Source organism: Emys orbicularis, chromosome 4 (assembly GCF_028017835.1).
Source record: "Emys orbicularis isolate rEmyOrb1 chromosome 4, rEmyOrb1.hap1, whole genome shotgun sequence".
Lineage (NCBI taxonomy): Eukaryota > Metazoa > Chordata > Testudines > Emydidae > Emys > Emys orbicularis.
In genome coordinates, this window is record NC_088686.1 from 44394256 (window position 1) to 44419185 (window position 24930).

The 24930-nt window shown below is 47.1% G+C and overlaps 1 protein-coding gene across 1 annotated transcript; it reads left to right on the forward strand.

The window, feature by feature from the left end:
* Positions 1-63: 63 nt before the first annotated feature.
* AREL1 (apoptosis resistant E3 ubiquitin protein ligase 1) lies at positions 64-24930 on the forward strand. The gene is made up of 20 exons (XM_065403127.1): positions 64-128; positions 7640-7898; positions 9001-9060; positions 9703-9929; positions 10626-10863; positions 11912-12081; positions 12169-12349; positions 13179-13426; positions 16082-16159; positions 16683-16824; positions 17275-17396; positions 19396-19471; positions 20301-20410; positions 21081-21260; positions 21428-21553; positions 21779-21908; positions 21989-22047; positions 23030-23119; positions 24235-24410; positions 24722-24930. The coding sequence occupies exons 3-20, from the start codon at positions 9045-9047 to the stop codon at positions 24822-24824; spliced, it is 2472 nt and encodes an 823-aa protein (XP_065259199.1). The 5' UTR covers positions 64-128; positions 7640-7898; positions 9001-9044; the 3' UTR covers positions 24825-24930.

Genomic DNA, 24930 nt, shown 5'->3' on the forward strand with positions numbered 1-24930 from the left:
TCACCGCTGACCTGCCCGTGAGGAACTATCACTTCCGGCCACCGGCTCGGAGGCGGGGGCAGCGGGAGCCCGCGCTGGCCTCGCGCACGACCAGGCCCTAGACCCGGAACCGCTGCCTGTAGGCTCCGGTAACTATCTCTCTTCAGGCTGTGAGCTAGGGGCTGAGCCCGCGTCCCGGGGAGCCCCTGCGGGGGAGGGGGCTCGTCCTTGGGAACCTCCCCGACCCGCCTGTGCGGGGGGAGACCGGCCCCGGGCCTCGAGTCAGGGCGGCTTAGGCGGGCCTGGGGCCTGCGAGACGCGGCGAGCCCCGGGGGGGGGGGGTTTCTGCGCGCGCCTGGAGAGGCAGTGCCTTGTAGCCCAGTTACAGAGCCGTGGCAGCGGACAGGGAAGAGAGCCAGGGCCAGTGGGCCTCGCTCCCGGGGAGCCCCGGTACGGGGCAGCAGAGGAGTCCGGCCAGAGCGGCATGGTGGGCTTGACAGCGGGTGCCGGAGTGCGAGGACATGGAGCCCTGCACCCGCTGAGGGATGGGGATACAGCAAGTATCTACCCAGCATATTTACAGTCTGATTCCCCAATACGTTAAGCCTCTGCCCAGGATGGGGTTTCCCAGTGTGGCTGGGACTTGATCCCCTGGCTATTTCCGTTTAGTGTTTGTTCCTGACTCCCTAGCGGGTTTGCGGGTCTGCTATCCCGCAGGTGGGGTCATTGGGTCAGGTGTCTAGCATTATGCACAGATACTCCCCTCCGTCTTTGGATTAGAAGTCATTTCTGATCATTCGAGGAAGTGTGTCTACAGTGGAGCAAGAAATAATTTGGATCTATTCTGTATTACATGGGAAACTTGGTTGTTCCTTTGTGTTTCTTTGGTTCTTTATTACTAAGGCTACGTTTATGTCATTGAAATCAGGGAATCATCTAGAGACCTCAGTGACATTCTCTGTTTCAGCCCCAGGGGCTGTGGGACTGGAGCTGGCAGCCAGTGGGGCCCTCTCAGGGTTCCAGCAACAGGCAACAGCCTCGCGCAGGACACCTTGGCTGAGCGGCTGGGGGTGCCCTGTTTTCTCTTTGGGAAATATGGGCACCCTGCAGCTTCCAGCTGCTGTGGGCAGAGGGGAAACCCTGCAGCTCCCAGCCACCATGGTGGCGGGGGAAGGCATGGAGCTGCAGCAGCAAAAGTCATAGACAGGTCACGGCTTCCATGAATTTTTGTTTATTGCCCATGACCTGTCTGTGACTTTTACTAAAAATAACCATGACAAAAGCTTAGCCTTACTTATTACCTCTCGCTTCTGGTTTCCCTTCTGTGGTCTCTGATTTTACATTTGAAGAAGTCTGTATGCATTTTGCCCACCTCATTGTGGTGAAGTATTTGTTGGTGAGAAGGTTCGGTGTATCTGTCCTTAGTGATTGCTATACTGTAAAGTTTTTTTTAAGTGATTTACATTATTATTTGGGCTTAGGTGAAATTGATTATTTAATTGTTCTGGAGGTTAGATCTTTTGTTGAGATTTGGCTGTGCTGCTGTACCTGCAGTCATTGTCAGGTTTCTGTTTTTTCTTCTCTAGTGCTTTGTGGTGGGCAAAAATTTTGTGGCCTTGGTTGAGGTGTACCCAGAACTTGTCTTTATTGTGTGTTGATTAGCAAAAGATATCTCTAGTTCTGTCCTGCAGCTGTCTGTTCCTGTGGATGCATAATATTTATTTGCAGAACTTGTAAGGTTTCTGTTGTGGTTTTGTCCTCTTCAATGAAAGTTGCAGATACAGATGGGCCCCGTATTTCACTTCTCTATAGTAAAATGTTTTGGATTATGTTATCAAATACTTTTAACAAGACTCTAAGTGTATGTATGTGTGTGTGTGGGTGGGGGGGTATTCTATAGCTTGCAATCTCTATCAAAATTTGCTAGCGGTTTTGAAAGGGAAGCACACTCCCATTTCCCTTCTCCCTTTCTCTTTCCTCCCACCTCATTGCAAAATGGAGAGTGGTTATATATCCCCTCTCATATGGAGCTGTTTTGCTTGGCTGTCTCTTGTAGGGTGAAGCTCTAGGGTCTGAAGAACTCGTTTAGTGTTGGTTCTGCAGGATCCTGACTCTGGCTGGTCCAGTCCCTCATATAAGAGAATACCATACTTCCTGATCGTGGCCATTGCCTGACAAATGCATGGAACTTCACTGGGGCTGCCTGCAGAGAGTGATGACTAGTGAGTTGGCACATTCCCTTTTCTGGCCATAGGTCTTTTCCGAAACCTCTTAGTGCCATGAGCCAGTTTGTGGCCTATGTCCCTGATGCCTTGTGAAAGGAACAGAGAGTTAAGGCTTGCTGTGGTGTCTCTTCTTCATGCACATCCTGGGATTGCTGTGAGCTTGGAGGCGGAGCTAATGATGCCTTTCAGATGCAACCTAATTCTACCTGATTTGATCGTGAAGCATGATGAAGACAAGCATCAGCACAGGCAGAATTACGGCTGAGCCACTTCCCCCCATAGTACTTTCCTCAGCAGAACTGTAATTGAGGGCTAGTGGTGTGGAAGAGAATCAAAGACTGGAAGGATATTGGGCTTGGTAAGGAAATGGGGGAAGAGGTAGTTGAGAGAGGTCAACATATGAGCAGTTTTACCAAAATTAATTGTTGGATGAAGAGATGCATTCTCTAGTGCTTTGCTTGTGCTGTTTAGATGGTCTGAGTGACCCTGCTTTGGGAAGAGCTGGAGGGGTGAGCAGGAGTGGTGAGTGGCTGTTCCCTATGAGCAGTGGCTGAGGCTTATTTTTATTTGGAAAGTGAATTTTGTGTTATGCAGTGAATGAAGAAGGCTGACCTGCTGTATCTGTGGAGGAGGTGAGGAGCAAATGTGTACTGACATTGATTTAAGATCTATTTGGGAATAGAAAAAATGGGGAATCTTAGATTTTTGGTATTGATCTGGGATCTCTTGTGTGTTTTTTCTTTTTTGCAAAGCCAGCATTTCACCTGGACTTTGTTTAAACTTTCCGATGGCATGGTCCAATCCTGGAGAGAGAGTGACAGATCTGTTTGTGTTGATCTTGGCCATCAATGTGGCTTTCTGTCCTTGCTGCTTGATATTGGAACCTGCCCATTGCCCTTGAGCTGACTCTTCTGACTTTCAGCATCATATTTTAAAATTAAGTGCATATGTGCAATTGTACTGATACCCTTGCACACATTTGATTTACGTGAGAAAATACTGGATATTCTCACTCTAAGGAGAATCATTTTCTTGTGCATGATCTGAGAAGTACTGAACATTGTCAGTGGGTATTTGTCTACATGGCTAGATATGCCACGTAAGGTGTTCGGTTTACAAAGTTGCTGAGGTGTTCTCTCAGCTTGGTTTTTATAATTTGTGGCAATACTCTCGTGCAGAAATTATATGTAATCCATTTTTCCTGAAAGCTGTTGGAATCTGGGGGGGAGGAGGAAACCAATATAAATATCTATCAGTGTAGCAACAAAATATCAAAAGAAGGAAAAGCTGATGTGTTCTAGGGCCTCACCAAGTCTGTTTTATTTAGGGTGACCAGATGCCCCGATTTTATAGGGACAGTCCCAATATTTGGGGCTTTTTCTTATATAGGCACCTATTACCCCCCATCCCGATTTTTCACACTTTCTATCTGGTCACTCTAGTTTTATATAACGTGTGCCCTCTAATGGCTCTGCAACTTCAGTTACATTAATGTACCAGTGCTGGCTAGTATTTCCCTTATAGCCGCAATTACACTTGTGTACAGCTTTCAGAGCTTTGCTGCATACTCTGCTGTCTCCACCGCAGTTCTCTCTGTGGTGCCATGCACTCCATCCTGGCTCTGCAGGTAGTTTGGGAGGCAAATCTGGATTAAGTCTTCCAAATTCAAATTCTTCCTGCAGGTGGCAGGAGGCCATCACTTGCTGTGTCCTTGGATCAAGCACGTAAGGCCTGTAGGACAGCTGGGTATTTTCTCTGCCCAGTAATGAGGTTGACTCTGTACTGGTATCTTTCACAAAAAAGTTAGTTCCCCACCTTGTTAGCTGGTAGCTTTTGGCACTGCTCGATGCTCATCTAAAATAACTTGTTCCACTTGTGAATAAATTACATATCTGGGTATTAGCTAACCATGGCAAGAAGCTTACCCAACAGTACCCTGGCTGCGTAAGTATCTTTGGGGTTGGTTCTAATGTACATGCTAGAGGGAAGCTGGCTGTGAATGTGGCAGCTCCTTTTGTCTCTGCTGGCCACCTGACCTGGCGCCTTGCCTACCATTTCATGTAGCGGTAATGAAATAAGAACTTGCTGGGCTGATTAAGGGAGACAGCTTGTCAGACACAGGGAATTAATTCTGAAATTCTGTAACCAAGACCAAATGGCCCATTTTCATATTGGCATCAAGCTCCTTGCTCATTCTGGAGGTTTCAGGCACCAAACTTAGAACAGAGAGTAACTTTCAGCATGACTTGGGGAAGGGAAGGAGTTATGGGCTGAAACTGGGGTAGCTTGTGCATATGGGCCCAGAATGCCAGTTTTGTACTGGTTTCAGAGTGGTAGCCGTGTTAGTCTGTATCAGCAAAAACAACAAGGAGTCCTTGTGGCACCTTAGAGACTAACACATTTATTTGGGCATAAGCTTTTGTGGGCTAGAACCCACTTCATCAGATACATGAAGTGGAAAATACAGGAGCATGAAAGGATGGGAGTTGCCTTACCAAGTGTGAGGTCAGTCTAACGAGACAATTCACTTAACAGCAGGATACCAAGGGAGGAAAGATAACTTTTGAAGTGGGGTGAGGGAGCTGATTCTGTAGATGTTGGTGAAATATTTCCTTCGAGATTCAAAAACAATTCAGAATTGCACAGTGATAAGAGTCCCTGTGGAAATTACGCGGAGTACTTGTGGCACCTTAGAGACTAACAAATTTATTTGGGCATAAGCTTTCGTGAGCTAAAGCCCACTTCATCGTATGCATGCAGTGGAAAATACAGTAGGAAGATTATATATAATATATACAGGGAACATGAAAAAATGGGTGTTGCCATACCAATTCTAACTAGACTAATCAATTAAGGTGGGATGTTATCAGCAGGAGAAAAAACCCCACATTTGTAGTGATAATCAGGATGGCCCATGTGGAAGTAGATAATAAAGTATCTGACTGGCTGCACCCAACCTGAGTGTGAGAACTCTGTTTTTCTCCGACACCCATTTCAAACAGTTGACAAAAAGGTGTGAGTAACAGTAGGGGGAAAATTAGCATGGGGAAATAGTTTTTACTTTGTGTAATGACCCATCCACTCCCAGTCCTTATTCAAGCCTAATTTAATGGTGTCCAGTTTGCAAATTAATTCCAGTGCTGCAGTTTCTCATCGGAGTCTGTTTTTGAAGTTTTTTTGTTGAAGAATTGTGACTTTTAGGTCTGTAATTGAGTGGCCAGGGATGGAGTGCACTCCTTATTCGGAGGGCGAGCCGGATACAAAGGGAGCACTTATGGAATGCTAGGAAGAAATGTGAAGAGAGGTGGAGGCAGGAGTGTGTTCCTGTGTTTAAAAACATTTTGGCTCCCAGTGTTCAAAATAGTTCTAGAAACTACGCCCTGCACTGTGTTCCTTCCTAGACTATAACTGCAGTTTCAAAACTTGCATCCGAAGAAGTGGGTATTCACCCACGAAAGCTCATGCTCCAATACGTCTGTTAGTCTAGAAGGTGCCACAGGACTCTTTGCTGCTTTTACAGATCCAGACTAACACTGCTACCCCTTTGATACAGTTTCAAAACCATTTATGCTGGTGGTGGGCAAAACCTTGTAACAAACTAGCACAATTGGAGCAGAGTTTGAAGCCAGGCATCGAGGCCAAATGAATGAGCATCAAGGAGTCCAGGTTTGGAGTGATGTCACTAGTACATACGTGAAAGGTTTGGGGTCAGAGCCATGAGTCAGTTGCCCAGCCCATATCACAGGGCATTAGCTAGATTAACAGCTCCTGCCTTGCTGTATTAAGAATAGAGAATTCAAAGGCCTGAAGCTGTGTAGGGAAGAAATTGACAACTCTTGGCCTTAAGGACTACAACTCTGTTCTGTCAGCCAGAGAGGGAAGGATAAAATAGCTGAGTGGGTGGGATTTTCCCTGAGGTGACACAGCAAGAGACTGGGGTTTTCTGCAGCACATGTAAAGAACTCTGTACAGATTTGCTCATCTGTTTGCATATGTAGGTGAAGAGCTTTGTGCCCTGAAGGCAGCAGGCTCTGTACTGTGGAGTTGTGGATAAGAGGTCGTGGAGAGGCAGCAGGCACCCTGAAATAGATGGTTTGGAAGGGATGGGTTAAAGGTGGCAGGCACCCTGAAGTGGAGGATGGGTAAGTGGGGAGTGAGGAGGAGCAGGTATCTTAGCATGGAAGGTAAGGAGAACACCACTATCAGACAGCTAGCTGATGTGATCTGTTTTGGGAGAACTGCTATAGTGTGCTGTCATTCCTAATTTATTCTGGTCTCCTCTTTGCACTCTGCATTTTGAAAGAACAGGTCTGAGCTAGGGAGGTGCATGGCCCCCTGGGACATTTCCCATTCTCTGTGTCAGAAGTCCCCAAACTGTGGGGCACACCCAGAGGGTGTTGAGGGGGCGGGGAAGGAACGCCACTCAGCCCCGCTCCGCTCACAGCTCTGCTCCGGCCCCGCCCCCAGCTGCGGCCCTGGCTCCCAGCCCCACCCCCGGCCTTGCCCCCAGCTTCAGCCTCTTTGCCGCCCCCTCCCCCCCCCAAGCTGCAGCCCTGTCCCTGGCTGAGGCCCCGGGCCCCAGATCCACCCCCAGCCCCCTTATTACCCCAGTCTGCATCCCCTCCCCCCACCAGGAGCCACAGCCCCACTCCCAGCTCTAGGGGGGAGGTGTAGATAGAGTAAGGAGGGGAGCGAAGCTGAAAAGTTTGGGGACCACTGCTCTATGGGTTACACAGATCCTATCTGTTAAGGGGTTTGTCTCCAGACTGAGATATTTGCTGCTTTGCTACTCAAAGAGTTTTAGCAGGGTGGACAGTGCTTAAAATGAATTGTCTTGTGAGGCCATCTGCTGTTCAGATCTGGGACACCTGTAATGCGGCAGCAGCAGAGACATTTTCCCCATCTGTTTTGGGGCTCAGATTCCTTGTAAGACATATTGCTATTGTCTAAAAATGTCCCTGCAGCTGAATAACCTTCACCTGGGATTGGTGCAGTCATATTTTGCTGGACATCATGCTTTTATTAGCTTTATCCCCACTCCACTTCCTCTGAGAGGCTCAAGTGGTGTTCAGTCCATAAAATTTACTCTCGGGTGGGAGCCAGGTACCTGGCTGCCCTGCTGAACCCCTCAGCCTGTTGAAATCTATCTGGGCTGGCAAAGTTTTGTTCCATCTTGGACCTGCAGGGTTTCAGGGGCGTTGGTGTTGACTGAATGGCCCTGCATATCTAGGCTGCAAAGTGATATGAGACCAGGGTACCTTCAGAGTACTGGGACATGGAGAAGCCTAGCACTTCACTCATGTTGTGGTGGTGGTTTACAGCAGCTATGCTTGTGGCAATGACATGGAATCAGTTTTTTTTTAATCCCCTTCTAGGGTGCCCTTTTCATCTATGGATAGGTGTAACTGATTTTTCTTCTTCTTGTCCCTTCCCAGGCAGGGAGACTAGCAAGCAACTGGCGGCTGCAGAGTGCAGATATCCTCTTCCCAGAGTTGGGAGATAAGTTTCTGTACTTGAGTCCCTTTCCTCCAGCTGTGAATCTAAGATGTGAGTTCCAGGATCCTCTTTTTCCACAATGCTCTGCTGCTTGGTCCCTTCCTGCTGACCCTTGCCCCACCTCTGGCGCCAAGAGGAAGGATGTGGAGGAATGAGTGCCCCCCTGTTGGCTTTTAGAACATGGGCACTTTTGTAAAGGTATGTGACTGCCGTTGGCTGGAGAGTTGGGAGGATTCACAGGGCTGGAAGGTGATAGCCATCAGATAGGGAAATGTCTGGCCTAAGCTTTCTGCATGTTGGTGACTTTTGCTGGTGCTGTTGTGAAACTGATAAGTAACTCCACCTCATGCATAGACTAGCTGTATGCACATTGTAATTCCTCACCTAATGGCTGGCAAGCTACATTGTATGCACTAGTGTGTGTGAAACTGTTATTTTCACCCCCAGCTGTTAGGCTAAGTACTAGCTTCTGGAGCACAGTGGTTCCTGCTCTGCTGCATGATGTGTCAGCCTCAGGGTCCCCGCCACCGGCAATCTCCTTGCAATAATTGAGAGTGCATGGTGTTTCCACTTTGCTGAAGTGAGAAGGAAGATATAGGTGCACTTCCCTATCCCATTGTCCCCCTGTGTTCAGCCTCAGAAGGGCCAAATGTATTTCAACCCTATGCTAGAGGGCTCGTTTGGGGGTGGGGGGGTGGGGGTGGCAGAGGGAAAGAGGTTTATGCTCCATGACCCATTTATGCCGTAGTTTTTCTGCTGAGGCTGCCAACCTGAGGGCTAGTTGCTACCAGCTATGGTGGTGGTTTTGTGATGTGCCCACATAACCTCTGGGAATGGAACTCAGATCCATGCAAACTCACTTCACAGAGCCATCAGACAGATAGGAACTACTGTCATTCATTAGTGTTGGAATTGGTGACCCCAAGGTGAGTGGCCCTGTTGCCCAGTCCCCGAAGCCCACTTGCCACTCCCAACACTCTGAAGCTCATACTGCATTGTCTTTATTTCAGATATCACAGGTTCAGAACAGGAATCTGTGATGTAATTGTTCTTTACAGTAAACTGGGTTGATTGGATGTTCCATAGCCTTTTTGGTATCATGCATTAGCGATCTCTTTAAGAAGACTGATTTTTCTCAGCTCCCACAGAAGCATATAATGTGTGTGGGGGGAGGAAGAGATGGGGAGTCCTGCTGGCCCCTCAGAGTTATGGGGCACTGGGTATTTGTTGATGGGAGCTGTAAGCTGTGTGGATTTGAGAAGGAGTCACTGAACTAGACGTGGTGTGCTTTGTCTTCTAGATGCAGCTGTGATCCTCAGCTGTGTGTCTCACCGAAGGGACCCGATGTTTTACATTATTGGTAAGTGGAGAGGCAGCCCTAATGTCTGTGTATCTCGCTGTAGGAACCTGAGGGTTTCCCTAAGTCTTCTACTGTCTTGAATGCTTTCACATTGGTTTAGGGTCTATCTAACAAACAGGATTTTTTCTTGCCACATTGCCCTCCTCTTCAACCCCAAGCAGACTCATCCCATTGACCTCACTCCTGGCTCATCCCTCCCCTTTACCTTTATGGACTAGTGTGGGTTTGTTTCCTCCATGATGCGTGCTTGTCCAGTTTTAAATACTACAAGTGGTAGTTGTCCCATTGTTTCCTTTGGTGGAATCTCAGTAGTTTTATGTAGGCATTTATAGAAAACCACTTGCAAATGTATCTAGATTCTCCTGTGCCATACTTCAGACTCTGGACAGCTACAACCATCTCCACTCAATTCATAGTCATACATAGAGTCTAAAACCTAGGGACCTTTATGGTAATCTAGTGTGACCTTCTGAATAACACAGGCCACAGAAATTCCCACAGTAATTTCTGCATCCAGCCCATAACTTCTGGTTGAGTTAGAGCATATCCTGTAGAAAGACATCCAATCTCAGTGCAGGTGAGATCTCAGTGCCTTGCTGGGCCATGCTGCCATAACCATCCTGTATTCTTTCACTGCTGCAGGTGGGATCACGGTATCTGTTGTAGCCTTCTTCTTCACCATTAAGTTCCTCTTTGAGCTTGCCGCACGTGTAGTCAGCTTCCTCCAGCATGAGGACCGGGAGCGCCGAGGGGAGCGAACTATTTATGACTACGTGCGAGGCAACTATTTGGACCCGCGCTCCTGCAAAGTCTCCTGGGATTGGAAGGACCCCTATGAGGTGGGCCACAGCATGGCCTTCCGAGTGCATGTAAGGGAATGTTTCTGTCTCCACACAGATTGGGGGTTAGGAGCAGAGTTTTATCTCTAGGAGAAGAAGGGGAAATTTCTTCACTGTTTGGAGGGTGTGGGACAGGGTGAGGTCCTCTCCTGTTTGTCTATTAGGCCATTTTCATGGTTGAGCTGAATATAGTGTTTGTGTCTAACAAACTCCTTTCATGCGGTTGCGTGTCATCGGCACAGACTAGGTCAACTGCTGGGGTGAGTGTCTCCTATGCACCTTCCTTTATGGTGAATTGGTGGGGGGCACTACATAGTTCTCTCTGGGGACATGTGGACAAGACCTAGTGGTCTTCCTGTAAGGATGCGGCTTTCCCTGCTCTACTTGTGGGCTTGGATTCTGTTGATCCTGCTCTAGATGCACACTAACAATTCAGGGATCAATTGCCCAGAAACTTGTTCTTCTCAAGTCACTTTTTTGAACCCCAGCACAATAAGGAACAAGGGAAGGGGGGTCCAGAGCTCAGAGGTACTCACTGTCCCCTCTCTTTCTAGGAGAACGGTGCCCATACCATGGGGCTGTGGGGCCTTGTCCTGCATTTGCTGTCCCCTCACTCCCTTGCTGAGGCATGGCTCCATCCTGCCCCTCTGTTGCAAGGTGGCTGGTTTCTCTCTATCCCTGCACCCCATATCTCTGCTGACCTGGGCTTCTCCATTCCCCATGCAGTTATTCTATAAGAATGGGCAGCCCTTCCCTGCTCATCGGCCTGTGGGGCTGCGAGTTCAAATCTGCCATGTGGAGCTAGCAATGGATATTCCTGTGACCCAGGAAGTCCTTCAGGAGCCCAATTCCAATGTGGTGAAAGTGGCCTTCACTGTGCGCAGGGCTGGGCGATATGAGATTACCATAAAGCTCGGCGGCTTGAATGTGGCCTACAGCCCCTACTACAAAGTGTTTCAGCCAGGTAAGGTCTAGGTGAATCGGTAGTGAGCCTGAGTGGATATAGAGGTGTCCGAGACACCAAGGCATACATGTTGGTAGCTGAGATAGATGTGTGGGGAGGGTTTACCCCCTCTGCATTCTGTTCTTCACACATGCCACCCCAAGTAGTAGAGACTCTTGCAAGCTTATGAGCAGCAAACATAGGAAAATAGAAGCTGGAGTAGGCTGCTAGTGCCTCTCAGCCTACATAGCCATTCGCACCATACCATCCCTTGTGGGTAACTTCATCCTGGCCTAGCTAAGTGGTCAGAGAATGCCTTTATGCACAAAGATTGAGAATTATAATTTATATCTTAGGTAATGTCACTACAAGTGCTATTTTGATTTGACTCTAATCCTCTTGGATCTTCTTAACTTTGCTTCATTGATTTCCTGCAGCAATGAATTCCACAGATTAATTATACATTACTTGAAAAAGCTTCCTTTTTCCTTATAATTAATTTTTTTTCTGTTTGATTCCAATCAGCATATTTTATACCCTCTGTGCATGTACAATAAAAAATACATCTGTTAAATAATTTTACAAATAGACACGATACCAGTTAAGTTGCCCCCTTTATTGTCTCCAAAAAAAGAGGATGCCCAAAACTTACTCAATACCCTTCTGGCTAAAGCTTGCATTACTAGCTGAGTCTTACAGATCAACTGATTTGTACTTTATTGGACCGGCTGTGGGAATGAGTTCCAGAGTTGAGGGCTAAAGTGCTAGCATGATTGGAGTGCAGGACACTCTTTTAAATAAAAACAACAAGGAGTCCGGTGGCACCTTAAAGACTAACAGATTTGAGAGTTAACCCTGTTCAGCGTATTGGGCCTCTATCCCCTGGCAAGCTCTTTCCTCCCCATTCCATGCATTTCAGTGCTTAGTGGCTTGGTTCTCTAGCTGCAGAGGTGGGGAATATATTAAGAATTCATCCATTCTTTACAGGGCATTGTGCTCCTATCTTGTTAGCTCTCTGCTGCTGTACTCAGGGCTGTCTCTGATTCTAAATTCTCTCTCTTTGTTTCAGGGATGGTGGTTCCCTCCAAGACCAAAATTGTCTGTCACTTCTCCACTCTGGTGCTGACGTGCAGGCAGCAGCACACCTTGCAGATTGTCCCCAGGGATGAGTATGATAATCCCACCAGCAATTCTGTCTCCCTGATAGATGAGCACAACTACAGCCTTTCCATCCATGAGGTGAGTTGGACTCCATCCCTCTCTCCCAGTCTCGTACTGAGCTAGAGAGTGTTGTCCTCTCCACTGATGTTTTCTCTCTTTGTCTAGCTGGGTCCCCAAGAGGAAGAGAGCTCTGGCGTTTTGTTTGAGAAATCAGTGGTGTCCAATCGGCAGACTTGCCAAGTGTTCCTGCGACTCACCCTGCACCGTAGAGGCTGTTTCCATGCTTGCATCTCCTACCAAACCCAGCCTATTAGCAATGGCGATTTTGACATTATTGTCCTAAGTGGTGAGTTAAAAGATGCTAGGTGATCCCAGACCAATTGCACTTCCTACTGGATGCCATATGTTCTAGTCAAGTAGAGCTGTTTTTTTATTTAAATGTGGCTTCCTTCCATGCCAGCCATACTCAGTTGCACTGGTAATGTCCATTCATTTAAAATGGGTGAATTTGGTGCTGGCAAAGAAAGCTAGATGGAGAAAACACAAGAGACAGACATTCCCTATCCCCACAACAGGTATAAACCAGGAGCTGCCTCCTTCCCTGCCTCAGAGGGGAATTTTTTAGAGATTGAGCAGCTGACCGTGGCCTACTCATTCCTTTGCATCTCACAGGTTAACAGTAGGGGGCCAATTTTGGGCGTGCTTTGAGATCTACAGATGAAGGGTACTATATAAAAGAGAGGTGGTATTCCTAATTGTTTTGTGATGTGATTCTCTGTCCCACAAGGAGTGAAGCTACCAATTTATTTCACACAAGCTACTGAATGACTGTCATATGCTTATGGCTTTTGGTCACTACAGGCAGGAGTCAGGTTAGAACTGGTGCCCTAGAAGTGAAAGGTTCTGTATTCCTTCTCTCTCCCTCCCTCCCCCCTCCAAGCCAGCCTGTCTCCCAGGCCTATGGACAGGCCCGACATACTAATGCCCTGGAGGTGAAAGGCTTCATATCCCATTCTTGAACCTCTTTCATTATTGACTCACTTTACCAGGTTCCCACTTAGCGGGTTAGACTTTTTGCTTAGTGCTGTTCTGTGGACTCTGAGCTTAATGTGAGATGCTGAACTTTGTTTCTTGGCTGTATCAAGCTTTACATGTGTTCCATCTGTGTCCTTTAGAAAATGAAATGAACATTGTAGAGCGCAATGTGTCCACATCAGGGGTCAGTATCTACTTTGAGGCCTATCTTTACAACTCTACTAGCTATGCCAACATGCAGTGGCACCTCCCGCCCACGCATCTGACCTCCTCCCAGCGCCGTCCTTCTACTGCAACTGAGGATGAGGATGAAGACTCTCCATCTGACAGCCAGACTCCTGAGAAAGTGAAGAAACCTAAAAAAGTGTATTGCTACGTGTCACCCAAGGTAAAGCCCACATGGTTGCTGCTCTTTAGTTTTGATTCAAATGTTCTGGCATTTCAGAGATTGCCTTGCCAATCACTTTGGGCTCTGCTTCTAGACACGTCAGACTTGGCTGGTAAAGTTTGTCTAAACTAAGTGTTTGTTTAAACTTATTTCAGATTCCTTTCCTCTGGTTTTTCCCCCCCTCCCCTAAAGGATTCCAAGATGTTAAATTTAAAGCCAGGGAACAAATGTAGTGGGAGCCTGATAGAGTGAAGATGTCTACCACAGGACAGATGGAGACCTGTTAGGTGTGCTCGCCAAGGCAGGCAATCTTTTCATTAAAGATGGGAAACAGGAGTATAAGCAAAAATAACAGGAGTACTTGTGGCACCTTAGAGACTAACAAATTTATTAGAGCATAAGCTTTCGTGGGCTACAACCCACTTCTTCGGATGCATATGCATAAGAAGTGGGTTGTAGCCCACGAAAGCTTATGCTCTAATAAATTTGTTAGTCTCTAAGGTGCCACAAGTACTCCTGTTATTTTTGCGGATACAGACTAACACGGCTGCTACTCTGAAAGGAGTATAAGCTACATGTTAATGACATTCATAGCTGATACCAAATTGGGAGGAGCCGCAAACACTAGTCTAGTGAGGGCAGAGAGATACAAAGGGACCTAGAGAGGTTAGGAACATGGTGGGGAAATATAATAAGGTTCAGCTTTGGAAAATGCAGCTGCAACATCTGGGGAAAATGATCCCCAACCTAGCTAATCAATGGGAGCGAGAAACCTGGAAAGCAGGAACAGCTGAGGGAGACTAAGAGAGGGAGTGGGCAGAAAATTCAGAGTTTGCAATTCAGTGTCAGTTAAAAAGACTGCTGCAGTTTCAGCATTGCATATGTAGAAGCATCATATCGCAGAGCAGGGGCATGTAACAGTCTCTCTCTGTCTGATCCAAAACCCATTGAAGTCAATGGGAGTCTTTTATTTGACGTCAGTGGGCTTTGAATTAGCTCCCATATGGGTCTGGTGAGATCGGGCATCAAGTGTCCTCAGTGTTGAGTACTTATAGATCATGATCAGGAGGAGGAAAATCAGATTAAAAACAATAAAACTGATCAGGGGGCTAGGAAGACTGACTTAGAAAAAAGATTAGAAAAGTACAATCTGTTTAATAACAACTAAAGGGAAGGGATTAAAATATAAAAACCTAGAACAGAGAATGGTTATTTAGTGTGATACCTTGGGGTATAACTAGGAGAAATGGCAGGAAATTAAGAAAGGGACAATGTAGATTTTGCCATTGTAACCAGATCAATATTTACAGCAACCATTGAGCCTCCACTCCCCACCAAAACCCCTTTCCTAAGGAGAGTGCCTAGGGAAGCCAGAAGAGTAGAAAATTCCATTAGAGACCTCACTTTGCGAATCCATTAACTTGAGAGGGGTTCAAGTAATACAGTAATAGGTACCCATGTAAAACCCTAACCTAGGAAAAATCTTCCTGACAGAGAGAGAGAGAGAAAGATGAGGCTGTGAAACAGTCACCAAACAGAAGAGGGGAAGCCACATTGCTTGGTATATTTAAACCTAGATTGGATGCAGTATTAGAAAATGTAGAACTGGGAATGATGTCTGAGGGGGAGGGGGAATGACCCAGTAGTCTTCTTACTCTGATTCAGGGAGATAATTTTGGACTTTCATCAAGCTTCACTGTTAAATTTCCTGATATTGGAGATCATTCTGAATGCCTTCTGTTGTAGCTACTGCTCGGGTTGGAAGAGAGACCCCTTGGGCACCTGTCTAATCTATGCATTTCTTATGCACCCATAACTGTAGTGTTTGGGCACCATATACATAAATGTAGAGCATCATTCCTGTCCAACAGACCCATGCTGTCCAGCCCAGCAGTTCCTTACATAGGGCTGTTCTGACTTGCTCAACTCCAGGGAAATTGCTGCTGACCATTCCCCAGCCATCTTTGCTGAAGGAGGCCTGTGCAGAAGGGAGTCTTGTATTGTGCCCTAAAGAAGCTAAAATTGGGGCTTAGCCTGCTCTCCAGTGAGAGGGAGTTCCACAGCTGAGGGCCTTCTGCCAGAAATGCTCTGCATGGTGAAGAGAGCAAACTAGCCTGGTCAGCCCCAGATTAAACAATTGCAAGATTATTTTTGTTATTTGTTTGAACTTGATGTTCGTGAAATTGAAGGAGTAACCGCAATAATTTGGCCAGTCCAGGATAACTTTCCTCAGGACTTCCCAGCTCTGTCAATGCATTGCAGTCCTGTCCTGTAGCATCCCTTGCTATTTGAATCCTGGCTTCCACCCTAAATTCCCATACACCAACTATCTTTTTAAAAGCTAAGGTGTGTGCCATTGGCCTGTTAATGCATGCCCTGGTTTACTGCTATATTTATGTCACATCCGTGTGTCCTGGGCACTTCAGGCAAGTGTAACAATTAAGTCCTTTTGCCAAGTTGCTTACAATCATTCTTCTTTCCCATGTCACTGCGTAGCGGAGGTTTGAAGGGCATGCGTATTGTCACAGGAGAGGTTTCAGAAGGAGGCTTTCCCTGTGGGTTTGTTCATCCTGTGTCTTGAGTCTAGAATACTTCAGAAAAGAGCTTTAGTAGACATGTGGCTGCTAATGATTTCTCTCCCCTATGGCTCCCCAGCAATTCTCAGTGAAGGAATTCTACTTGAAGATCATTCCTTGGCGCCTCTTCACCTTCAGAGTGTGTCCTGGCACCAAGGTGGGTGTGTCTCCATCCAGTTATTGTTGCCGTTCCCACCCTATCACCCCTTGTTGCTGAATAATGATCTGCCTGTTAGATCTGTTGTTGGGTTAGTGGGGTTATTTCCACTGAACAGCAGCTAGATACATGAAATCCAGGAACTCTCAAAACATCTTTCCTACCAGAGTACTGGAAATGTGTGCAAGCAGGGCCAGCCATGTCTCTTCTCCTCACCCTACATCAGGATCCTAGATATCATTCTCAATCCTCTACCACACTTCTCCTAATTGCTTTACTGGAGGAGGAAGAAGGCATCTAGTTTTGGTCCCCCTGAAGCCCATACTGTTTGAAGTGGGCTTTATAAAGGCAACATTCCAGCTGGAATCCAGACGCTAGAGGCAGTGTGCCTGTTAAATGGTTCTGTGTGGGTGTGCAGATGGGAAGGTGTGTGTGCAGAAAGTGCTCTTAGTATGTGTACCACATACGCTGTGCTCTCTGCTGCACAGTGGTTTGACCCCGTCCTGCGTCTCTTTGCTGCTAGTTTTCTTACCATGGGCCTGATCCTGTGCACAAGCTGCTGACACTGGTGGTAGATGATGGGATCCAGCCCCCTGTGGAGCTCAGCTGCAAGGAGAGGAACATCTTGGCAGCCACTTTCATTCGTTCTCTGCATAAAAACATAGGTAAAAGAGGCTGGTGGGATAGATACTATGATTGGGGGATTCAGGTTGCTGCATCCCCAGGTTGCATGCATCACGGGGTGGCAGGCAGGGAGTTAGCACTTGAGGTCATTTATTCCACTCTACTTAGAGTTATATAACCCTTCTAGGAATTGTAGAGTAGTCCTCTGTCTCCCCTTCTGCTTCTGATAACACTTCCAGTGAATGGATTTCATTGTCCCTGGCTTCTCATGCTCAGCAGGCTTTTCTGTCATTCCTCTGAAGGCATTTCTATGAGTGGCTGAATGTCTGAGAGACTAAACCACAAACTGTCCCCTGGGAGTTCTGCTGTCCCTGCCTTCCATGGCAGATCACTCTGACTGTAGAGCAGTCCTATGCAAATAGGGATGGGGACCCCATCCTGACCCATGAGGTGTTGGCAGCTCAGATGCAATCATAAGATCACTGTTTCAGGAGGCTCAGAGACCTTTCAGGACAAAGTGAACTTCTTCCAAAGGGAGTTGCGTCAAGTGCATATGAAGAGGCCTCACTCGAAGGTTACACTGAAGGTCAGCCGCCACGGCCTGCTGGAATCTGTGAGTGAGCTCGTGACAGTTCGCACCTGGGGGGACAATAGGCTGTTCCCACTTGTGCCCAGGACCCATCCCTGCGCCAGTTACTATCTAGTGAAATCCAAGTTGACACCAACTGGGGGAACAATCACAACGTTTGAGCTTCTAGCTCCAGGGCATAAACTGATCACCAGCTTTGGGAAGGGAAGCAAATTTTTTTTTCTCATTTGATAGTATTACATAATTAGATATATGTTGAAAGCCTTACACCTTCTTCTTAAACCTCTGGCATCAGTCACTGATAGTTGCTAGGACTTAGGGGCAGTCGATCTCTCCTGGTATGGCAGTAGCAATGTCTAGGCTAAAGGGGCAGTTGATTTGTGTGTGGTAGAAAGAGCCCTGAATACTGTCAAGGCAAGCTGTATTATGACAAGCACTGCCTTCGTCCAGTGTGCTTTGTTCGGGTTTGGTAACTGTTCCTGCTTGTGGGAAGCTGTGTACCTCCCCCTTAAACTGTAAGAGCCAGTGATGCTCTGAGCCGGGAGGAGGCCCTGACCTGGCACTGTTATTTCCTTGCACAGTTCTTTAGAAAAATATAAGAAAATCCTGATAGTTGTCCTATATCAGATGCTTACTATTCCTTGAAAAATGGGAACCCACCCTAGATACTCTGAGAATTACTGTCATGTCAGTTAGGGTAGACCAAGCCGAAGAATGTGGAACTGTGGCAATAACAGCCCCAGAGCACTGACTCACTCTGTTTGTAAAGTGTCCTGCAGAGCATTAGCAGTGAGACTTGACTCAGATTGACCTGTTATAGTCCTTAAATGACCTTCTAAATTAGATGCAATAGAACTATCAGTTGCCAGGACTTGTTATGCCATGTGTGTTTTGGGACAGAATTGTGACAGAAATGGAAAAGACCAGGTGTGGGGGAGGGAGGACTAGTTGAGAGTCTCTTTGATATGGTTGAAAGCGACAAAGAGTCCTGTGGCACCCTATAGACTAACAGACGTATTGGAGCATAAGCTTTCGTGGGTGAATACCCACTTCGTCAGATTAATTTGATATGGTTGGTAAATTTAGATTTGGGAATATTTTCTGCAGATAGGACAGGCTGTACATTATATGCACTGAGGCTTCGGGTATTGGTTCATTATCCAAACCATTTTTAAATCCTACAAGCATTTTCAGAGACTCCCTCTGTATACTGTTATCTTGGAAATTGCTGCAGAGCCATTAGCTATAGCATTGCAGGCAGATAAGATCAAAGAAATTAAATGTGGGGGTGAGAAATGTAAACATTTGATGTATGAGGACAACACACATGGCAAATGCAACCAGAGAGATAAGCACTAATCAGGGGCTAGCATGATGCTCCAATTTATTTAATGATCAACTAAGTCTGTGCTGACACGGTTGCATTCAGGGCTCTCTAGAGTACAGGTTTTGCTTTAATTGGGATCAGGAATGTGGGCCTACATATTTCCAGTCACTAGAAAGATTTTGTTAAAGTAAATCATGCTGTAACAGGTAAATGTAAACCAGCGACTTTTCCTTGGGCTTCTTTCTTCTACATGCTCTCTGAGGGGCTATTTTCTAAACTGGACAGATGGGCCAGAGAGAACTGAGACTTCTTTACAAAAGTTGCTCCTAGCTACAGACGCTTTAATAAACTCTATTGAGTTGTTGCTTCTGGGTAGGGGAGGGGGCAGTTTTGGGGGAAGTGCTGTGAATGGGCAGTGCTTAGACTGTTGCTATTGAGCAAACTTTGTCTTGGCCTTGAGACCAGGAGCTGTCAGATGTGGGGAACTTTTCTCTTAAATTCTGTAATGGAGAACACACCTATGGTTGAGGCTGAAAGGAAAGTGACCTGCCCAAGATTAGTTCCTGGCTCCCCATCCTGTATTCAGATTACTAGACTGGGCCCCTCCCATTCTGCTTTATTTAAGTCCTCCATGCATGGATGCTGAGCCCTGGGCAGTGGCCGCTGCTGCTAATGCTTTTCCTTTCACTCTCTCAGTCTCTGAAAGCAACACGGAATTTTTCCATTTCCGATTGGAGCAAAAACTTTGAAGTGATTTTCCAGGATGAGGAAGGTAAGTGAACTTGCTCCAGCAGAAACTTTTATGGGCTTGAGGAGGGTGTGCCAGGAGCATACCGGGAGTCACATTGGTGTGGAATTCTGGCTGTCTTGCAACATATCCATCTGTGTCTAGATCCTTTTATAGCCTTTGTGGTCTAGATCCTTCTGTGGCCTCCATCCCTGTAGTTCTGGACAAACATTAATGAATTTAGCCTCCCAACCCTCTGTGAGGTAGGGAAGTATTATAATCCACATTTTACAGATGGAGATATGAGGCACAGAGACTAAGTGACTTACCCAAGGCCACACATTTGAGTGTGTGGCAGAGTTGGTAACAGAACACATTATTCTTGAGTCCCTGTTCAGTGCCTTCATTACAAGATCATCCCTTAGAGTTTGCAGCTGGGCTTCCCATTGTGTCACTTGTAAATAGTGGCTGGTTTGATATTGGCCACCTGTGTGGAGAAAGGGATGTGAACGTGGTGGATCAAGAGGTTTCACCAGTCACTTGTGTATTTAAATGTGTGAAAATTAATCTCCTGCATTTCATGCTCACTTCATGGATGTGAAACCACAGGTCTGAGTGAATGGAAAATCATTCAGCAAAGGAGTCTGATATGAGCAGTTATAGGAAAATTAAGTGAACAGCCATCTCTGTACTTATTTTCCTGTGATCCCATTCCCAGAGGCAATGCTCTGCCCATCACAGTGACTTAGAGATAATGATGCTCTAGCCAGAGAGATTATTTTGTTTTCCTGGCAGCTCTGGGTGGGAAGAAGAAATGGAAGAGAGCTGGATGTGGCCCAGAGCTGACTGGTTTTGGACTTGTTTTATCTTGTAGCTCTGGACTGGGGAGGGCCCCGCAGAGAGTGGTTTGAGCTGATCTGTAAGGCTTTATTTGACACCACCAATCAACTCTTTACCCGCTTCAGTGACAACAACCAGGCACTGGTGAGTCCTTACCTTCCTACTTCGGTGGACAGAACTTGACATGTAAGCATACTGTCAGCTAAACAGCAAACACATCAAAACAGCCTCCTTGCCTGCCTGCTTTCCTCAACTGCTGGCATGTCTGCCCCAAAATCCTCCTAAATTCTCTCCAAATTCTTGCTTGGATGTCCCAACATGTTGCAGAGTTAAGAGCATTGGCTCATAAGCCAGCAAGGTACACCACTAATAGGGAACTCTAGTCTTCCAGGAACTGGGGTTGGCACTACGTAAGAAGGCCTTATTGGGCACAGGATGCAGTCTGTCTGCCTATTAGAATCCCTTCCTCTTGTCATGGATGTGGCATGCATGTGGCTCATGTTGTGTCCCTGCTGGCTGTATTCTGGCTTTTAATCTCTGCTGCTGTGCTCTCCGAGTGTCACTCCTGAGACCCACAACTGCTTTACCTTAAGCACTGGGCCAAATGAAGGAGGTCAGTCTAGAAATATGATCGTAATGGTCCCTTCTGGCCTTAAAAGCTATGAATCTATGTTCAGATTTAGGGTGCAGTTTAAAGGCTGTGAGGGCATCTTCCTGGATGCGGTGTGCAATGTGAATGCCAGGTGGGGTCATTGCTATCACTTGTGTTAACCGTGGCTGGTACTGTAGTAATTCTGATCCCTCTCGTCTGCAGGTGCATCCCAACCCTGGCCGGCCCCCACATCTACGGCTGAAGGTGTATGAGTTTGCAGGCCGCCTGGTAGGGAAGTGTCTCTATGAGTCATCTCTGGGAGGAGCTTACAAGCAGCTGGTGCGAGCTCGTTTCACCAGATCCTTTCTGGCTCAGATCATAGGACTGCGAATGCATTACAAGGTAAGGCCACACTGCCCTCTGTGCTGAGACCAGGCTAAAGTGAAACTGAACGTGATCTTGCTCCCAGCAGACCCAGAATTCCTGCTCAACCATGTATGTTAAATCCCTCCCCCCCTCTCTCTTTCTCCATCTCCACCCCCTGTACCTCATCTACCTTTCTTCCTCAGTATTTTGAAACAGATGACCCAGAATTCTATAAATCCAAGGTTTGTTTCATATTGAACAATGATGTGAGTGAGATGGAGCTCGTCTTCGCTGAGGAGAAATACAACAAATTGGGGCAGCTGGAGAAGGTGAGAGGTGATGGGTGAGGGTGGGACAGTCTCCACTCCTTTCATCTGTAGTGGGAGAGGTTGGGAATTGTGTGGGATGTCCCTGCAGCAGTGGCCACAGAAGAAGAGTATCAGTAAAGTAGGAGTAGGGAGAGTTTCTTCAGGCAGGGGTTCATGCTAAAGGGATGATACTGCTCATCCTCAGACCTTCTTACACTGACATCCTCGTGTGGCTTCTTGTTTCAGGTGGTTGAGCTGGTAACTGGAGGGGCTCAGGTACTAGTAACCAATGAAAATAAAATCTTCTACCTGAATCTGCTTGCCCAATACAGACTGGCCAATCAGGTTAGAGAAGAGGTGGATCACTTCCTGAAAGGTGAGGTACTGTGTGCTCCCTGCTTGGCTCTAACTCCCTGTTCTGGAGGCACTGCCACTTACTCTCTTCTCGTCTTTCAGGTCTCAATGAGCTGGTTCCTGAAAACCTCCTAGCTATTTTTGATGAGAATGAGCTTGAGGTAGGTCCTGCTGATCCTGATCCTGCCTGCCCACTCACCCTCCTTTTCAGATGAAAGTAGAGCTGGCTGGGGATGGAAAGACTCAACACTTGCAAAGTGTGTCTTCCCAAAACCTTCCCCCCCTCTCCTTCCCTCCCCTCCATTGTGAGCGTGTGTATCTGAGGGAGAAGGCACCGAGTGTCATTTGGGGGAATCCTCCTTCTCTCACGTATGTGCTGGCTTCAGGGATAATAATGTATCATTATTGTTTATAGTCCTAATCAATGGGTATTTGAGTCATGGGTTCAGATGCTCTTAATGTCCCCTGGGGTAGTAGGAAGGCTAGCCAGACTGAATGCCGCTTAGGGCAGGTGAGATGATCTTTAGAGGACAGGGCCAGTTCCTTTAGGCCACCCTTCTACCATAATATTGAGCCCAGGGCAAGACAGAGAGGCACTGATCAATTTTTCTGCTCTCCGTTTAACATCTACGCCTAGATTCCTTGGTGCACACATCCCAGTTCCAGCTCTGAGACTCACCGCTTTGCATAATCTGTCTAATACTTCGCTTTGTACAGTGGTCATTTGGGAATCCAAACATGAGGTCTTGTTTTGTGGGAAGCTGTTACCCTAGTCAATTTAGGGTACTACAAGGGGGCGCTCTCAGTAGGTGACAAGATTTTAGAATAGCAATGGGGTGCATAGGACTCTTAGTCCCCTCCTCTCAGTGTTTCCCCTATTTCCTGGTTTTGCAGCTGTTTTTTTCCCTTCCCTTAGCCTATCTTACATCCAACAGGAGAAGTTGGTACTTCATGAGATACCATCCTATCTCTTGATTGAGATCATGAGGTCTTACTAGATTTGCATATGTCCTGAGCCCAGGACTCTGAGCATTCTGCATGCCTCTTAAGGGCACAAAGCTGACTATTGTAACCGGAATAATAGCTGGCTTCATGGGTACTTTGTGCTACTGCTTTTGTAACTGCAGGTCTTTTTCCTTTCAGCTGCTGATGTGTGGTACTGGAGACATCAGTGTCTGTGATTTTAAGGCTCATGCTGTGCTGGTGGGAGGATCCTGGCACTTCCGAGAAAAGGTAAGTGGGAAGCTTTCTTCCTCCTCCACTGAAATGGGTTGACTGTCTTCTGCGTCACTTGGGCTTCATATGGAGACTACCTGCTGAAAGCAGGAGAAGCTTCCAGAAAGAAAAACTGGAAAGAACTTGGAGAAGAGCAGAGTAGAAAAGCAAGACCTGGGCCTGGTGATATAGACACAGGAGAGCAGACTTTGCATTTGGAAAGAGAGCTTACAAAGAGGACAGAAGCCACTGAGGGCAGAATAGGGATGACTGGACTGCAGCTGCAGCAGGGGAAAGTTCAGTATTTGTATTGAGAAAAGAAAAGGCAACAGTAAGAGCATTTCAGCATTGGACCAAGGCAAGTGTTGGGAATCTCATCAGTGAAGATGTTCAGGGTGATATGCCTATCTATCAGGGATGATTTGAGGATTTTTCAGTCCATGTCATTGTGAGGTAGAAGGTTGGCAGCCAGTAGAGATTCCTGAGCAAGTGACCCTGGACTTATTCCAGGAGCATATCCCACCCTGATAAGGGGGGCACATGAGACAGTCTAGAGAAGTGATTGGAACTTTCAAAGTGTCCAAGAGGGAAACAAATTACATGAGTGACAGACACTAGAACTGTTCCCCCTTCCAACCTGCCAAGGCACCAGAGGATGTGGGAGAGCAAAAGATTAGCCTAGTGCAGGAAGCAGATACGGATTTTTATCTTAAACCTTAATTAGCTTTCCCATTCAGCATTTCCAATCAGGGCTTTGGAGCTGAGCTCCGGCTCCGCTCCAGGCAAAAACCTGCAGCTCCACTGCTCTGGAGCTGCTCCGCGCTCCAGCTCCAGGCTCTGCTCCAAAGCCCTGTTTCCAATAGAGAGGAGCACCTATGCTGTGGGAGATGGATGAGACATTCCTAGTGTAATAGAGGTGGGTGGTGGCAACAAGGGGTAAAGGTGGCTGGTGAGAATTCACTATGCAATTGTTCCTTTTCTGGTTTGCCCTCATAATAGGGGTGGCTGTGGCAGTTAGTAGAGCTACTTTCTTGCAAGACATTTTGCCTGCTCTTCTTCTTCTGGTAACCTGCCATTGTACTTGTGTGACCCTGCTTCCCTGACCTAGCTCTGCCATTACTGGTCCCTATCAGGTCATGAGGTGGTTTTGGACCGTGGTCTCCAGTTTCACGCAGGAGGAACTGGCCCGGCTGTTGCAGTTCACAACTGGTTCCTCTCAGCTGCCTCCGGGAGGGTTTGCTGCACTCTGTCCATCTTTCCAGATCATCGCAGCTCCAACCCATAGTACTTTGCCGACAGCCCACACCTGGTGAGTGCCTTGGCCGTTGAACTCCCTGCAGCATGCATGTGGGATTAGACTATGTGCTTCTGAGTGGTGAGTACTTCATCTAGTGGCATGCCTTGTGGTGAGCTGCCAACACTGCATGCCAGGTGTGTGGGCCCCTCTGAACTGTGAGCTTCTGGTAGTAAGCATGTGGTGGGCAACCTGTATATAATGGGTGACAGCGTGTGGTGGACACCATGTCATCCCACCCGAGGGCAGTGAGCAGCTGGAGGTGTCTGTGGTGGACATTCCCCCACTGCAAGAGTGGTACGTATTAATTATTTTTCTTTTTTCAGTTTTAACCAGCTGTGCCTCCCTACTTATGACTCCTATGAAGAGGTGCACAAGATGCTGCAGCTGGCCATCAGCGAAGGATGTGAGGGCTTTGGCATGCTGTGATTCCCTTCCCCATCCCAGCTTCCTGGCTCTTCAGGGCAAGGCGTAGCTCCAGTCCACTGCTCATTCTTCCCTTCACAGAGCAATGGAGATAGAGCACAGACTCTGT

Excerpts from the sequence above, each read along its gene's own strand:
- AREL1 (XM_065403127.1), top strand. Across the intron at positions 9,930-10,625 it reads GCATGGCCTTCCGAGTGCAT|TTATTCTATAAGAATGGGCA; the intron begins GTAAGGGAATGT and ends TTCCCCATGCAG. Across the intron at positions 12,082-12,168 it reads ACAGCCTTTCCATCCATGAG|CTGGGTCCCCAAGAGGAAGA; the intron begins GTGAGTTGGACT and ends CTCTTTGTCTAG.